The sequence below is a fragment of the Pseudorca crassidens genome, chromosome 6, assembly GCF_039906515.1.
Source record: "Pseudorca crassidens isolate mPseCra1 chromosome 6, mPseCra1.hap1, whole genome shotgun sequence".
Taxonomy (NCBI): domain Eukaryota; kingdom Metazoa; phylum Chordata; class Mammalia; order Artiodactyla; family Delphinidae; genus Pseudorca; species Pseudorca crassidens.
The window spans coordinates 71274272-71292175 of record NC_090301.1 but is presented as its reverse complement, the minus strand read 5'-3'; the positions used below and the strand labels follow the sequence as shown (position 1 = coordinate 71292175).

Below are 17904 nucleotides of genomic sequence, written 5' to 3'. Positions count from 1 at the left end.
AGCCAGGATTCAGCATGAATTCTATTCCCGCACTCCCTTTCTTTTGTAGCTATATGTGCTGAGAAAATCTGGCAGAGATTGCTGGTGCTCACTGTCGTCCATTATCCTCTCCTTCCTGAGCACACTGGGAGACCTCCCAGACTTCCTTGCAGTTAGGATGGACCCTGTGAATAACTCTGGCCAATGATATGTGAGCGGAAGTGCCATGTTGTGTTTCTAGACCCAGAAACTTGAGTTCTCTACTCCTTTTAAAAATGACTATCAATTTTGCCTGTTACTCTTTCACTTACGGGCACTTTGCTTTACCTGGCATACAAAATAAGGTTTGGAAAAATAAAATATTGTTAATTTCATCATACTTTTGTTGATACTACTTTTCTATTAAAATGTCTTTATATGAATACATGTTTTAATCAGAACACTGGAGTTGCACATATAATTCATCCAATTGAATGAAAGTGTTCATCATAAAACTTAATTGGTAAAGCCAATCTTCATTGTCAAAGAAATGATCCAAATAAGACAATGTTCAAAAAAAGTCTGATTTCATTTTGCAATTCAAATAAGCATGATAATACTCATCCCCAAAGCTCAGTTAGAAATCTAAGATAAATAAAGCGCAAAGTCTTGCCATGAGCTCTTAGCCCAGATAAGGTAACACCTCAGGGTCTTATCAATAGCTGCACTGTCTTTACTTTGCTTTCCCTAGATTTTCTCTCCAGAAATAGTCTCTCATAATAGACAGGGGCTGGATGAGATAAAGTCTCAAAGGAAGGCAGTTATCTTTCCTGCAGTTTATATATATATATATATATATATATATACACACACACACACATACACAATGCATATTTAGACTATCCTAACATGGGGCAAAATAACCCTTTTCTAATCCACCACTTCATCCTTAACAGAAAAATGTATGAAAACAGAGGAAGACGTGAGAATTTACGTGAGAAATTTCACTGACATCATTATTTTGAAATTTTGTCTTTGTCTGGTGCCATGGAGGATTTTACCAAGAGAAGGCATCTTTTTTTTTTTTTTTTGAGGTAAAAAAGGACATTTCTGCAAAAAGAGATGGGAAAGAAGAACCATCATGACACCTTGATCTCAGGCAAGTCAATTCTAAGAAAGAATATATATAAAGGTTAATGAGTCTGGAAACTGAGCTCCTTAAAAATATTGGGGCTTCCCTGGTGGCGCAGTGGTTGGGAGTGCGCCTGCCGATGCAGGGGACACGGGTTCGTGCCCCGGTCCGGGAAGATCCCACATGCCGCGGAGCGGCTGGGCCCGTGAGCCATGGCCACTGAGCCTGCGCGTCCGGAGCCTGTGCTCCGCAATGGGAGAGGCCACAGCAGTGAGAGGCCCGCGTACTGCTAAAAAAAAAAAAATATATATATATATATATATCCATGGCCCTGTATCCCTTGGAAGTCTTTATGTATCCACAGGGTACATATTCTCAATTTAAAGACTGTTAACTTAGAGAATGTATTTCAATAGCCCATGGAAGCTACATAATTAATCGAAGATAGATCTCTAACTTCTTCTGTCAGGCAGAGGTAGGGGACCCACTGAGGCAACCAAGGCCTTAGGAGATGAGGACCTACTATTTAGGAGGAGCCTGGACCAATGAATAACTGAAGTCTTCCTGCAACCCCATGTTAGTGTGGATGAAAAATAAACCTTTGCTGTGTTAAGCCAATGAGATTTTGGGATTGTTTGGTCCAGTATCAAGCCTCCCCTGACCAAGGGAGTAACTGATAGTGCTGCAGAGGTGACATGGCCTTATTGCCAAGAACTGTAATGTCCAGGTACGGAACTGAATGGGAGTCACAGCCAGGGATAAGGCAATGCCAGGGAAAGCCAGGATGGGGCCAGTCCAAAGAGACTAGACTACAGGTTACACCAAATACAGACTTCATAGAGACGCCAGTAGAATTCCCAGGTGTGGGCCAGACAGCTACCATCAGTGGACACCAGATAACACAGACACAGTCAGTTATCACCTACTCCCCACAGTACCACAAGGACACAACAGGTTCTCATACATCCAACCACCATTTTGAGGAGGGAATGGAAACTCCGGAAGACTGAATGTTTATCTAGTGAGACCATGTAATGCACCCTTGATAGGGAATGGAACTTTCAATAGAAGAAACATTTAAACTGAAAGAAGACTGTTGGAATTGGAAGAGCGCAATATACCTTCAGTTGGAAAAATCCAAGATTTCCTATTACTCAGAGTTATAGAAAATAATTGACTGTTTTCTGGAGGGGGCACATTAATTACGTGTGAATGAGTTTGTGACCCTACTACTTTTTTCTTTTCATGTATAGCATGAAATCTAGCTCAGATTAAAAATAGTTGTGGAAGAAAGTTTTTAAAAGTGCACGTATGTGAATAAAACAGAGTATTTCAGTAATTCCTATTTCTGAAATTTCAGTAATGGGAAGCAGCGCGTGATCTGTCCATTAGGATGTGGTTCAATACTAAATATCAAAGTACAGAGCACTGACAAGCAATACAGTTTTTTTTTTTTCCTGCAGAACCACTTTACTAATGACATACTTTGTCAAATTTTTATGTGTGACTGACTACTCAACTTCAATATACCTTGACTGGAAGGATAATTGATTAGCAGTTTTTACCAAGTCCACTAAAAAGAACAGAACTTTAATTTCACTTGACAGATTATTAAATTGAGCTTTTATAACATCTGGTTAGTCCAAGCCAATGTTTCCTTTGAGTTATAAATATACAACTGTCACATAATGTAATATCTTAAAAAAAAATAAAGTCCCCAAACAAACAAAATTATGGAAGTAGATTGTCTCAGTGTGTAAACTGCACAGCAGTAGCAAAGAGCTGCTTTTGGAAGCTGTATTAACTGTTTTAGGCTGCAAGGACTTCATTCTTAGGACACGTTCTTCAAATCGTATTTCTAATGATGATAGTTTTCCACTCAGAAACTTATTCATACTTTCTCCCAAGCTCCATCTTGTGACTACTTGTCACCAGTTTTGAGGCAGCTGGTTGTAATAACTAAAATGCACACTCTAGGGAGACTCCCCCAGTTTCTCTCTATCACAGAACCTTACTTAATTTTCATGACCACCTGATATTTTCTTCTTATGCATTTCTTTACTGGTTTACTGTAGGTTTTCCTTCATTCAAAAATAAGTGCTCGCCCCAATACCTCCAATTTCTAGAATGGCTCTCGGTTCTTAACAGGAACTCAGTAAACATTTACGCAATGAGTAAACTTTTGAACATTGATTATGAAGTCCTTTTACTTTATAAGAAATTAATGAAGGAAGATCAAATCTGTGAGTTTTAATTTATGGATAGTATCATACTTTTAATCATTTTTTCCTGACTGCATGAACTAGCCCAATGCAAATGGAGTCGGTTCCCCCAAACCCTAGTTTACTCAATAGAACTCCCCAAATAAACTCCTTTATATAGCAAAGGTATCTAGATTACTGCTGAAGAGTAATTTATTTAGTACTTGTCTTGTTCTGATGAAACTGTAATTCACATCTTTCATTTTTCCCCTTTAAATTCAAGTTATTTATATCTTTTGGTTATTAGAAGTGGTATATATACATTTTATACCTTTAGTCTTTGGTAAAGCTTGTGAATTTTAACAGTATTAGGATAACAATAAGTCCCTCTGAGCTTATCTATAAGATTTTTTAACTATCCAACTTTGTCATCATTTAGTAATTGATGATTTTAGGCCACATTGCATGGTTGCTTATGAAATTGTGCTGCTAACCAAGATTTTTACTACTTAAAGAAAGGTTATTTTTCTTCTCCTTTAGTTTGAGAAGTCAGAACTAATAAAAATGAATGTCACCCTAAATACTAGTATAGAGCCCAGAACCTGTGAGTTTTAAGCTTAGAAATTAGTGTTTTCCAAACCCTGCTGTTAAACTGATCAAATTAAAAAACAACAAGAAACCTCTCAAAAGCCTTTTCTTTTTTCCTCTCTTATACAAGTGTAGGACTTTAAAATTTGTTTTGCTTTTCTCTGCCTCTCTCTTTTAATGGAATGAGTATTGGCAAATGTCTGAATAGATATCAGATTAGTTTTAAAATTCCCAAAAATTTTTGGTAGAAGCATATTAATGCAAAAACTATTATTCACATTGGTTTGAGAGTTTTCATCTGGGAGTTTCTTTTAATAGTTTTTGTTTTCTGAAGAATAGCCATTGTAAAATCTCCCCTTTTAAAGAATAGATCACAGTTCGAGGAAATGAATAAATGAACACCTATCTGATTTGGTTACAATTCAAAACCAGTAATCATTTTAAGAATAATTAAAATGGTGACACGATTCACATTAGAGCGGCATCTGGTCTGTAAAGGAAAGTACTCTTCTTTACTCATTCTCATGGCCGTGGCATCCTCTCACTTCATTATTATTGGTCATTCTTCTCAAGATCAGAAATGAGAATATTTTCTTCTAAATTTACTGTACTAAAGTTGGTTGCAGGATAGTAAGGATTTCCAAACTGTGCAAGTCTCCTGAAGATACCACTATTGTGCTTGTATATGCAGAAGGAAAGTGTGGAAATTGCCAGAATTACTATCAGTGTCACTGCTACTGCAAGGGGTATAATGCTGTGACTTGGTCCTGAAAGAAGATGAAAAAAAGAAAACTTCAATGACAAGTAGTAAGATAGATACTGTCACATAGTTACTTTTTTTTTTTTTTTTTGCGATATGCGGGCCTCTCACCGTTGTGGCCTCTTCCGTTGCGGAGCACAGGCTCCAGACGCGCAGGCTCAGCGGCCATGGCTCACGGGCCCAGCCGCTCAGCAGCATGTGGCATCCTCCCGGACCGGGGCACAAACCCGTGTCCCCTGCATCAGCAGGCGGACTCTCAACCACTGCGCCACCAGGGAAGCCCGTTACTTTCCATTTTATTATTTCTATGAAAAATCAAAACTTTCACTACTGTTCTAAACCTACATTTTCCTGGATCCTCCTTTACTGTGTGAATATCTAAAACCAAATACAAAAAATACTGAGATGAAAATTTCCTTTTAATCAGCAAAGTTATGTCATTGCTTATAGCAGGGCTCAGCAAATAATGGTCCATGGATCAAATCTGGGCACCTGTTTTTACAAATGACGTTTTATTAGAACTCAGCCACACTAATAATGTCTCTATTGTCTATGGCTGCTTTTGTGCTGCAAAGGCAGTGTGACAGAAACCATATGGCTCCTACAGCCTGAAATATTTACTATTTGGTCCTTTAAAGAGAAGTTTGCTGACCCCTGATTTATAATAATCATTATTAGTGCTCACAAACACATACACTGCTTTTTTTTTTTAAGCTGAAGAATCCCTATCCAGTTTCAGCACGGTGCTGCATTAAAAATATGAGTAAAATATAGTCCCTGCCTGCAAGGAACTCAGTTTTGTTGGGATCTGATGTGGAGTTGGTCCAGCAACGGTAACCTCCCTGGCTTTTTGCAAAGATTAAAATAATCAGGACCTTCTCACCTTTTAGATCTCAAGAATCTTGGGAAATGAATAATAGCTCCTCCATTCAAAAAGAGGGTTCCTGTTTGAGGATTTTCTACTGTAAGAATGTATCTTTTCCAAGTAGACTCTATATCAAAGTTTGAACTCTGCTATTTTTGCTCTAAGCAAAGATCCAGAGAAATATGTAGGGAATGACCCAGAGGCAGAGCAGTAAAGGATTTGTGAGTGGAGGAAGTGCCTTAGTGCACTACTTATGCTCATTCACTCTTAAAAGAAATGTCAACATTACCAATAGCAAAAATACACTTTAAAAAAAAAAAAAAACCTCGATTTTGCAATTTTAAAATAATATTGTATAATTTTGCATAATATTATTGAAAACATGTAGTATTGTGTATGTGTAAAGATACTTTTTAAAGAAAGACTGTTAAACGAGTATTCATTCTCAGGATGGAGGCAGCGGGCAGGTATAGAAGGGGCATATGGAATCAGAAAATGTGGAGTGTAGTTCTCCATGTAGCCTCAGTTTGGACAAGTACTTTTCTCATCTGTAACATGGGAATACTGTATCTGCTTCACTGCCTTGGAAAGTTGCTGTGTAGGATAAAAGAGGTGTCTTATGTAGTACAGGAAGCTTTAAAGTCCTGAAGAGACATAAGATGTTTCTGATTTGTTCTTGATAGTCGAATGCTAGCGGTTGCTTGGCCACACTAATAGGTTAGTCATGGTTTCCACACAGAGTTGATATCTACACTTTCAGAGCTTCAAAGTTTGGTTCCCACACCTACCAGTTTTTGCTCTAATTCCCAATATCTAATCAGTCACCAAAGCCTGATGATTCTCTTTTCCCATTTCCACCTTCCCTTTTTTGTTTCCAGTTCTATCACTCAAATTACAACCGTCTCCCTTTACATCAGATGGGTGTGACTCCACTGTTGGTGTCTCTAGAGCATGTAGGTGTCCCCTGCATCCTTCACCATGGAGTTCAGCTCTTTAGCCCAGCACTTTCTGTGGATGGATCCTACAGTAATACGGTTTTATTCCCAACACCACCTAACGTGGTCCAGTCGAAGCTCATTCTCAATTTCTGCCTTTAGTCATTCTGGACCTTTTATCCAATATTCCTTCCCTCCTCTATTCTCATTATCTTTTGCAATTCCAAAGACTCATCCCCTCTATGAAGTTGTCTTCAGGAGCCCAGGCCATATCAATCCCTCCTTCTTTGTTAATACCTGCATCTAGAAACTGTTGTGATTACTATAAACACCTTCCCACTGTTAATGATCCTTGTTAATGTCTTCTCTTAGAAAGCTCTATTATTTGCAATGGACTAGAATTTTCTGGCTTATATTTCTAAAATTATTTATAATCACCACAACCTAAGTATGTAGCTCAAGATCAAGTTATATGACTTTTATAGTATATTATGGCCTGCAGTAGAGAATCGCATCTACTTATCCACAACAAGGATACCTAGACCTGAATTATATTTCCTGGGACCAAAGATGGAGCTTAAAATTCTGAGTAGAAGCTGCCAGAATGAGGGTTGCTGGTTTACATTCCCAGCTCTATTTGCTTGAGGTGAACTTCTTTTTTTGCCCATTAAGTTAACAGCTAGGGTGACACAAGAAAGTCATAGTCTTTGATTTGATTTATAATGATTTTTTTCCTTCATATCAGAGGAAGGAGCTGAAATGTTCTCCGACTTGTTTGATGTAAAACAAGACGACAATGTTAGAATCTATCTGAATACTCTCTGAATACTTAGATTTTAAAAGCTTTAAGTGCTAAGGAGGTGGGTCAACTTTAGTCAAGGTAGAAGCAAAATGAAGATTTACTTTCTAACTCTACCCACCTGCTTCCATTTTACATATAAATCCTTTTTTGTCTTGACATGAGGATAACTGCCACACTCCTTCGGGAATCCTCAGGGCAACACACAGATGGGGTTTGACGTGGTCCATCTCTGGCTTCCTAATACCCCAGTTTGACTGGTCTGCGAGAGTTCCATCAAACCACTTTATGGTTTCATCTGTGGAAAAAATGCTAACATGAATTATGTGCATGGTTATCAAACATACTAAGTCTGGAATGAACCTTAAAAAGCAGCCCCTAAATTTAATGAGACTCTCTCCTTATCTGATGCACTAACAGTCATGAACTCAGCATCAAAAGGTAGGTATAAGTGAAATTGCCTTGTGAACAACTCTCTTTATTTTAGATATATTGTTCTAATTTAGTTCATTCAAGATATCATGTTTCTTAATGTAACAGTTTGAATTTGAAATATTCCCTGTCATAACAAACAATTTAAAGAAATCATTTAAAGTCCTAACAGCTATATCATTACAAAGTAGATAACTTTCTAAAATAATTTTACAGTGAGCTTCTTTTTTGTTGTAAAGTGCCCCTTAAAATTTATTAGATTTATAGATAGAATAATAAAATTTGTAGTTTGAACTTAAAAGCTTAAAGAAAAAAAAACTTCATTACTTCAGTGTATTGAATATCTTAGAAATCAAGTAGTTGCAAACAGTCCTTTATGAGCACAGAGTACAATGAGCTTCTTTAAAAAGCAAGCCAGTGGTATACCAAGGGGTGGGGGCAGTGGTAGAATCCATCCATGTGTAGGTGATAAGGATTTAAAACAAACAATAAAACTAAGCATAAGTCAGTCAGCTTTTTATTATCACCCTGTGCTAGAAGTTTTAAGCAATGTCGGTGATTGAAATACTCTTCCTTGCCAGCATGGACCCATCCTCTACCTTGGTACACCACTGTAACAAGTTCTCTATACCAGTTAAAGTAATTTTCTTTACAAGTACTTTCAACAACCATCAGTTACATAAAGAAAAGAATAGCATGCTCTCATCTGATTACAAACTCTGGTTTTTATGAGTAGCAAATAACAGTTCTACTAGCACTATTTATCACTGAAATATTTCCATAACTCTGTTGTGCTCTTATAACATTTAGAAACCTGGGGTATTTTCAAGTAAATATGGTTTGATGTCTATGACTAAGTCTGTGAACACAAAGTTCCAGCCAAGCATCTTCATAATGCAAGATTAAGTATGAGATAAACTTGTTTGTTTTCATTTTTGGTTTTCTGGGATTATTTCAAAGGGCAAGAAGGTATAGAAAGGGGTTAGCAATGATGTCTTTGGAAGAAATGGCTTTAGGATTTATGATATTTTTTTAAACAGCAATGTATCCAAGGAAAGTTTTCTGGTTTGCAGATGCCATTTCCATCAACCTTGACCATTGTGTATTTATTTATGCCCTCTCCTCTTCTCTACCCAGTCACTTACTGTCACCATCAAATTGAGCATTCAGCCAAACCATCTTGACAGAAGAACTGAAAGCTAAAAGCTGATCTAGGAGAAATGAATTTTCAGCTTCATCTTTGATTGTTAAAAGATTAGATCCTATAAAAGAGACAAACAGCAAATGAATAACTATTTGTGTTTACATGTAAATACAATTAAAATAATGTCTTCTATACCATAATTCATAAAGCTCAGGCTTTAATGCATGTAAATCAATGAAGTTAGAACACTCCTTCACACACCATACACAAAAATAAACTCAAAATGGTTTAAAGATTTAATATAAGACATGACACCATAAAACTCCTAGAAGAGAATGTAGGGAAAATATTCTCTGACATAAATCATAGCAATGTCTTCTTAGGTCAGTCTCCCAAAGCAAAAGAGATAAAAGCAAAAGTAAACAAATGAGACCGAATTAAACTTATAAATTGTGCATAAACAAAACGAAAAGACAGCCTATGGAATGGGAGAAAATATTTGGAAACAGTGTGACCAGCAAGGGCTTGGTTTCCAAAATATACAAACGGCTCATATAGCTCAATATCAAAAAAAACACAACCCAGTCAAAAAATAGACGGGAGACCTAATTAGACATTTCTCCGAAGAAGACATACAGCTGACCAACAGGCACATGAAAAGATGCTCAACATTGCTAATTATTAGAGAAATGCAAATCAAAATTATACTGAGATATCATCTCAATAATATCGAGATGCTATCCAGTCAGAATTGCCATCATCAAAAAGTCTACAAATAGTAAATGCTGGAGAGGGTGTGGAGAAAAGGGAACCCTCCTACACTGTTGGTGGGAATGTGAATTTGTGCAGCCACTATGGAGAACAGTATGGAGGTTCCTTTAAAAATGAAAAATAGAGTTACCATATGATCCTGCAATTCCATTCCTGGACATATATCCAGAAAAGGTGAAAACTCTTAATTTGAAAAGATACAGGCACCCCAACGTTCATAGCAGCACTATTTACAATAGCCAAGACATGGAAGCAACCTAAAGTGTCCATCGACAGATGAATGGATAAAGAAGATATGGTATATATACACAATAGAATATTGGCCATAAAGAAGAATGAAATAATGCCATTTGCAGCAACATGGATGAACCTAGAGATTATCATACTGAGTGAAGTAAGGCAGACAGAAAAAGACAAATATCATATGATATCACTTATATGTGGAATCTAAAAACATGAAACAAATGAACTTATTTATAAAACAGAAACAGATTCACAGACATAGAAAACAAACTTATGGTTACCAAAGGGGAAAGTTGGGGGACGCATAAGATAGGAGCCTGGGATTAACAGATACATACTACTATGTATAAAATAGATAAACAACAAGGTCCTTCTGTGTTGCACAGGGAACTATATTCAATATCTTATAATATCCTATAATGGAAAGGAATCTGAAAAAGAATATATATCTATATATCTAACTATCTATCTATCCATATCTGAATCACTTTGCTGTACACCAGAAACTAACACATTGTAAATCAACTATACTTCAATAAAAAAATTAAAAAGCTCAGGCTTTGAAAAGTGAAAGTTTCCATTGTTAATAAGTAATTTTTGATTAGAATTTTAAAAGTAGTATGACACTTATTAAAAGATACAAGCTTGTACTTAAAGAATAGAATATTAATTTTCAGGAACATTAAAGATTCATAATTCAAATTCATTCAAAGGGAACACTTTTTTGGGAAAGTGCAGTATCCTGAGATATTGTCTTGGGTTTTTAATTGTATACTGGACATTGAACATTTTAGCCATCCCCCAAACAAACAAATTCAATAATATTTACTTTTTCAATTCTTTTTGTTGCCTCTAAAATCACTAAATAATCAGACAAATGAAGAAAACTACATTGTTTACTGAAATGTCAAGAAGGAACACATTGAAAGCATTTTACCACAGCAAAAGAATTACCTTCCTTTTTGCAAAATTCGTGAGCAGCCTCAAAACTCGTACTGTCTAAGACGGTAGAAAAACTGTAGCAATTACTTTTGAATTTTATCCAGGGAATAGATGTTTCTGAGCACAACTCTGGGTATCCAAATGGTCTTGTTTCTATGAACAAAGTGAGTTATGATTTCAGGGTGGTGACTGGGTTCACTTATTGAGATAAACATTGCATTACATTCTATGAAAGACCAAGATAAATATATATAATGAGATTTTCATGATAATACTCTGAAAGAGTGGGTTTAATGTAAATGATTACAAAACTGGAATGGCTTATAGCATGTCTGGCAGAAATAATCTTTTCCTACACATAACAGGGTATATTAATGCATAGCTTCATAGGTTTAGTTTGGGTGTTATCTTTAATATTTACAATTAGTGTCCTAAAGGTTGGAAAAACTGGGGGATGTGATTCAGAGAAATACTGGCAGCTGAATGAAGTTGGTAAAAGACACTTCCAAATGCACAGAATGTGTTCCATTCAGTGCTGAAGATTTAGTAAATCCTTACCTGCTAGTCAACTTAGAGAAAATAAAGCATTCAATAAAGTAACATATCATAACATAACATTAGTATAACATAATATATCATAACATAACATAGTATAACATATCATGACATAACACAACATATCATAACATAAGAAATCATATCATAACAACATATCATATCATGACATAACATAATACAACACATAACTAAGGGGAATTGGGGGAAGTCTTTGTTTCAGAGGGCAAGCATGAGAGTCAGACGCACCCACACTGAGATCCTAGGTGCATGGCTGTGGGTATGTTACCTATCTTCCGCACACTCCCACACACATAAAAGAGAGCTAACAATAACATCTTTCTTACAACTTAAGAAGTTAGGTGAGCTAGTGCCTGTCACTTAAGCACTCAATAAATGTAGCGTTATTAAAAAAAGAAGGATAACTTCATGGTGTTTTAGAAGGAGAATTAGCTTTCCCAATACATAAGGCTATCATTTATATTTTTGTCCTGAATTGTTTTGAGCTGAACTTACATAATATGTGTGCTATTTGACTTATAGTATCCAGAGAGTAAGTAAATACATGCACACTTGCTAAATGAGAGATTTAAAAAGAAACCAGTTAGTGTTAAGGAAATTTCTTTTTGTACACCATAGCAATCAAAGGAAAGGGGACCTGATTTAATGGGATAAACACGACATCAGAGATCAAGGAAACTTGGCTTCTGCTCCTGGTGCTGTTGACAGACATCTGTGAGATCTTCAGGAAGCTATTTAATGTTCTGAGTTTAAGTTTCATCTTTAAAATAATGCTCTTCTGGTTGGGCGAGGTGAACATTCAGTGTAATGAGATACTATTATCATTACTGTCATGTTTTATATATACATATATAATATAAATACAAATATTATTACCATAATGGTGATGATGATGCTCTAGAATCCTATTAATCTTTGACTTAAACATAAATCTTAAGTGGTATTCAAGGTCCTCCACACATGCTCCTAACCTACGTTTCTAACCTGATTTCCTACCTCTCTCTTACCAAAAACCTGCCATACAGGAAAATCTCAACACCAGCTTTGCTCAGCTGCATGCCCAGTCCTTTCTTCCTCCCATGTCTGCCCAAGCTTTTCTGCTCAGAATGCCTCTCCATGTCCCATCATTTCCTGATCACACCCATTCTTCAAGACCAATCTCCACAGTCCTGTCCTTCAAGAAGGCTTTTTGCTTTTCCCCGAGTGGATCTGATGTGTCCATTTTCTTGCTAACCCCCCACAGCACTTGCTATGGCTCTTATATCATTTGATAGCCCTGCCTCATGTAACACTTATTTGTACATCACCTACCAGACCGAATACTTCTCGAGGGCAGATACTTCTTACTACTTTCCCTCACAGCTCTTGCTTAGCACAGTGCCTTGCATACAGTAGGTTCACAGTATTTCTTGAGTTGAATAGAATTGAACCTACCTGTGGGCACATGACAAATGGCTCCTTGCAGATATGACTCACAGGCTGTGCTACTCCAGTGTCCACTGGTGTCGGCGAAAACACAGTCACCCAGGAAGGATGACTCATCGTCTTTCCAAAAAGTGAAGGAGGATTTGGTGCCATCTGACCAGTCAAAATTAAGACCATTCTGTGGAGGGAAACTGAGCCATCATTTCCTTGCCATGAATGCTGGCAACATCACCCAATGCTGTCTGAGCAGCTCTCACTTCACGCATGGATTTATATTTCCACATCTAGACTTATATTTCAGGAAGTCTAGGACAGCTTGTGGAAATGGCCTGACAAAAAGGACTATCTGCCATAAGCAATATCTTCTTTAGTTTTGGGGAATCCTTGGTTCCCTCCCACCATAATTTCCTGCTAAGCAATCAGAGTGAAGTTGAATCAATATCTTGTTCTTTACACCAAAATAAATTTAAGATTGATCAAAGATTCATACATATAATTGAAAACATAAAAGTGCTAAAGAAAACTTGGCTAAATATTTTATACTCTTGACATGGGAAAAATCTCTCCGAGTCTGATAAAAAAAATCCAGAGGCCATAAAGCAAAATTGACTACATAAAGTTAAAAATTCTGTAATACAAAAATACAATAAACAGCCATGAAATACCATCCTTTCACCTATCCTACTGGCAAGGATTAAAATTTTGACATACCCAGTGTTGGCAAGGATATGAAAAAACTAGATGCTATCATACACTGTTGTTAGCATGTAAATTGGCACAAAATTTTAGAGGGCAATCTGGCACCATCCCTTGTTAAAATTTATAAAGGGTACTTAGCAACTTCATTCCTGGGGATTTATCCTACTTGTACAAGGATATTTGTTGTGCATTGTTTGGAGTTGTGAAAACTGGGAAGCACCCAAATGTCCATTCACATGAGAATGATTTAATAAATTGTGGTATATCCATATATGCTGCTGTCTCAAAAATGTATTAGATTTTTATGAGTTGACATAGAAAGCTGAACAACGTATATTAAATTCAAAGCAAGCTTAAGGACAGTATATATAGTATGAGCTCATTTATATTTTAAAAAAATATACATACTAATCCATTACATGTGTATATATATATGCATACACAGAAACTTTCTAAATGACACACAAGAAACTGTTTACGGTGGTTAACTTTGAGGAGTAGAACTAGAGGTCAGGATAGAATAGATTTACTTTTCGCTATTTGAGTGTGTAATACTTTTATTTAAAAAAAATTAAAAATATTACTTTCCAAACCATTTCCCTAGAGGGGGAAAATAACGCACATGTTAAATTCCAAGGGGTACTGAATTAATTAATAACCAGATTTCTATGCAGGAAGCATGATTCATTTTTCTTGGGGATTCTTTAAAGGCAACATATTACCCAAACGCAGGTGCTTGAGTTCAGTATGTATTCCAGTGCACATATAAGTCAGTATCCTGAAATTTTTCAGACATCTTCAGAGAAACTTTGAAGGGCATGAATTTCCAGAAATTAGGCAAGTAGATGTTTACCCTAAAAAGGGACACCTTTTGTAGTTATATGCTGCTCATGAGGTTGGTCGGTAGTTATTGTATAATCCAATTACCTAAATGTTACATTTACTGTTATATCATGGCTTTTTTTTTTCTGTGCTAATTTCAGTGGCTATATCACTAAGGATGTAGATATGAAACTTAATTATGCAAGGATTGTCCAAGGGATTTTAGGACACCTACATCTTCAGTGAACAGTCCAATCCAGTGGGCATGTCCTAGCCGGTTGAGGATAACAGTGAGGAAAGACTGATGGTACTGGTCTGTAATGCTGACCAGTTCTGCTCCGTGCATCAGGCAGGTTTTTAGTGCTGTATACCAAGTCATATTTGCATTAATTATTTTGTAAGTTCTGTTTCCATATTCTAAGGTATTGGGGATTGGGTACATATCAGATGTATTTATACTGTGTCCAGAAGTATCTAGAAAAAGAACAATAAAAATTATTTGTAGAACCTGGATGAGAAGGGGGAGGCAAAGCTTAGCATGGATCCCTGTACAATGACCCATGCTGTCGTTAACATCAGAGTTTTTCTTCCCAGAATTGACTATTTCAAACTGAAGACAATACCTGTAAGCATAGGTGATACTAAAGAATGAAAACACTTAGGAAATTTAATGAATGAGTTTTAAATATATATATAAACATATATTGAATCATTTCTAGATTTCCCAGTTTTGACAATCCCTTGTCAAACTGACCACTTTTTGGTGGAACTGATAGGATCTCCTTAGGCAATCTTACTTCTACTAGGTACACTCAGCCTAACGCATGCCGCTGGCAGAACTTAATACTTACTAACAGAATATTAACATATATAATGTAGTCAAACACTGCTTTGCAAACACAATTTACAAGTGCATATTCTCAAATATAATACTTTATTAAACTTTTGGGACTGTATGATAGTTGCTATCATGTTTAATGCTAACATATATAATTTCTAAAGAGAAGTTAAAAAATAAGTTAATGCTTAGAAATACATACAGTTCTTAGAAACCATTACTATTAATATGTCACCTATCAGAGTCAAGATTTATAAATTAAAAGACAAGGTTTTCCCACACATGATCATTGGTGCTTTGTATAAATGAGTGGCTGCGATCAAGTGAGAACCAAGCTCATGTGTTACATACAGATGTTTCCTCTTTACTAAGTGCATTTGCCTTTTTGTTCTGTACTATCTTTAGGCCGAGTTTAGGCATCCTAAAACACACAAAAAAGATAAGCATTTCTCAACTGTCTGATCCAAAGTGGCTGGGATTTCTCTCTGTATACTGGTTTTTATCACGTTTGGGGTTGAAAAGGAGCATGGTGGATAGGTCCGAAGACCTGGGACTCGATCGCAGTCCTGACCCTAAATGGCCAAATTAGTTAATCTCTCTAAACTTTAAATTTCTGCTCTGTAAGAGATTACTAAGGCCTTCGTTAGAGGCGTGTGGGTAAAATTCAAGGAGATATGCACATAGAGCACCTACTGTAGGATGTGGAACACAGCAGGCACTCAATAAATGCTGCGTCTTGCTCTCCTCTCCTCTTCTTGTCACACTCTCCCAAATAAAAATGGCAGGGTGAGGCTTTGACTTTTCCTGAAACTGTTACCTCAGTATAGCAGTAGTACATATTGTAAAACCAAAGTAAAATTAATCTATTCACCAATTAAATTTTGATGGACCACACTTTCATCATCTGTTTTTCTTTGTAGAAGTCTGTTTGCCAGCTGATGTACCAAGACTAAATGTTATTTATACAAAACCAACATAATACCAAAGTAGCCATTTAAAAATGATAACAATTATTAAAATTAAAGTAACTGAAATTCTTTGTATGTGTGACCCAAATACCAATTTAACTGGTTTTCCCCACTAAGACATGCCCCTGTATTTTCACATATATGAGTTTCTCCCTATGTTATTGATTTCATCAAGTTTCAAAACATAAGTGATTTTGAGCACTATGATTTTGCCATCTGCTGCCCTGAGAAAGATCCACTGGAAACCAAGTTCAAAATTGGGGGTCTTGACTTTGCCCTTGTCTCTCTTTTTATTCAGATATCTTTATTCTTTCAGGCAGATCAAAGACTTTAGGTTCGAAACCCAATGTAAACACATACTCACATGGCACACAAAGAAGAGGAGTCAGAATTTGGATATTCACTGTAGACTACAAGAACTTGTGTAGTTGAATAATAATATAATAGAAACAATAATAACAAAAGCAACAATTGTTTGTTAAACACATGCTAGGAACTTGCTAAGCATTGTATATATGTAGAGTCTGTGAGATAGTTATTATTCCATTTTACAGATGCAGAAATCAAGGTTCAGAGAAGATAAGAAACTTGACTGACAGTTTATTTATAGAGGTGGAATAGGAACCCAGGTGGGATTTGAACTCCACCACCACTGCTCTATACTATCTCCAAAAGAACATAAACATTGTTAGTCCCAAAAATATCAAAGAGAGAAAGTGGTCAGAGAGTACATTTCAAGAAGAGGTCAACATCAAGGTCCTAGAATAGAATCATTGTATTTGAGAGAACTTGAGTATGTTACTTATTTTTCCTAAGCCTCAAGTTCCTCATCTGTAAAATGCGGAGACTTTTACCTACTTCATAGACGTGTCGGGAGGACTTTATGACACAATACTTATAAAAAGCAAGGCACAGTGCCAGGCGCATCATAAGTGTACAAGTAATGACGTATTGATGTTATTTCTTTTCTGACGAGACTCTGCTCTTCTCATAATACTCTTGCTATAGCTGATCTGGTATCTTTCAGTTCCTGACCACTACCATGCTAAAGTGATAACTGTGAACTAGGAAAGAGGATTTCTCAGGAACGGCTTTTCTGAGGATGGGTTGATACTTAGTATCATCAAAGAGTTCACATGTATGCAACACTGAGAGGTATAATTCATATTCCAAGTAAGCATATGTAGCCTAGGCTGCCTAGAATTCCACACAGCTCCAGACACAAATTATGGCCTTCTAGGGAAGCCTGGGACTCAGTAAAGGCATGAGATGTGAGCTATTGTTGTTGTTGTTTTTATTTTTGTTACTCAAGGTCACTTACAGTGCATTCACATTGTTCATGCCCCCACTGGCTACCTGTAATACTATAGCTTTGGTATTTCATACCAGAAGTCATTGGGGGTTCTGATATCTAGAAACGTGCTGTTTGCCATATTTAGCCACAGAGACCATTTTAGGGTTCCAAGAAAGGAGTAAGTATTGAGTTGGTTTATTTCCTTGACTCTCTTCCAACATATTTTCAGTGTCTTTTTTAAAATATGTGAACAGACACATAATCCTAGAACAAGCAGTAAAGCCTTTTAATATGACCAAGATGGATGCATAAACTTGGTCATCACTCAAGTGGTCTCTGGAGTCCTTAGAACCCCCCTAGGGGGCACAACCCTGAGGTAGTGGAGATTAAGTGACCATATATATGTAAAGCTTAAAAAATAAGTGCTGGCACTTAGCTATGAAACTATCATTTATACAGTGTGTAAAACAAGTGTGGAAGAGAAGGGTGGGCCATGGAAATGAAAGGAATAA

General features: G+C 36.5%; 1 protein-coding gene across 1 annotated transcript in view; it reads right to left on the bottom strand.

Moving 5' to 3' along the window:
- Positions 1–2659: 2659 nt before the first annotated feature.
- PLA2R1 (phospholipase A2 receptor 1) overlaps positions 2660–17904 on the bottom strand; it is a 111957-nt gene continuing 96712 nt past the window's right edge. The window contains 7 exon segments of the mRNA XM_067741774.1: positions 2660–4439; positions 4441–4646; positions 7360–7536; positions 8816–8932; positions 10783–10923; positions 12781–12949; positions 14528–14766. Of these exon segments, the coding sequence (XP_067597875.1) occupies positions 4392–4439; positions 4441–4646; positions 7360–7536; positions 8816–8932; positions 10783–10923; positions 12781–12949; positions 14528–14766 (1097 nt within the window). The 3' untranslated portion in view covers positions 2660–4391.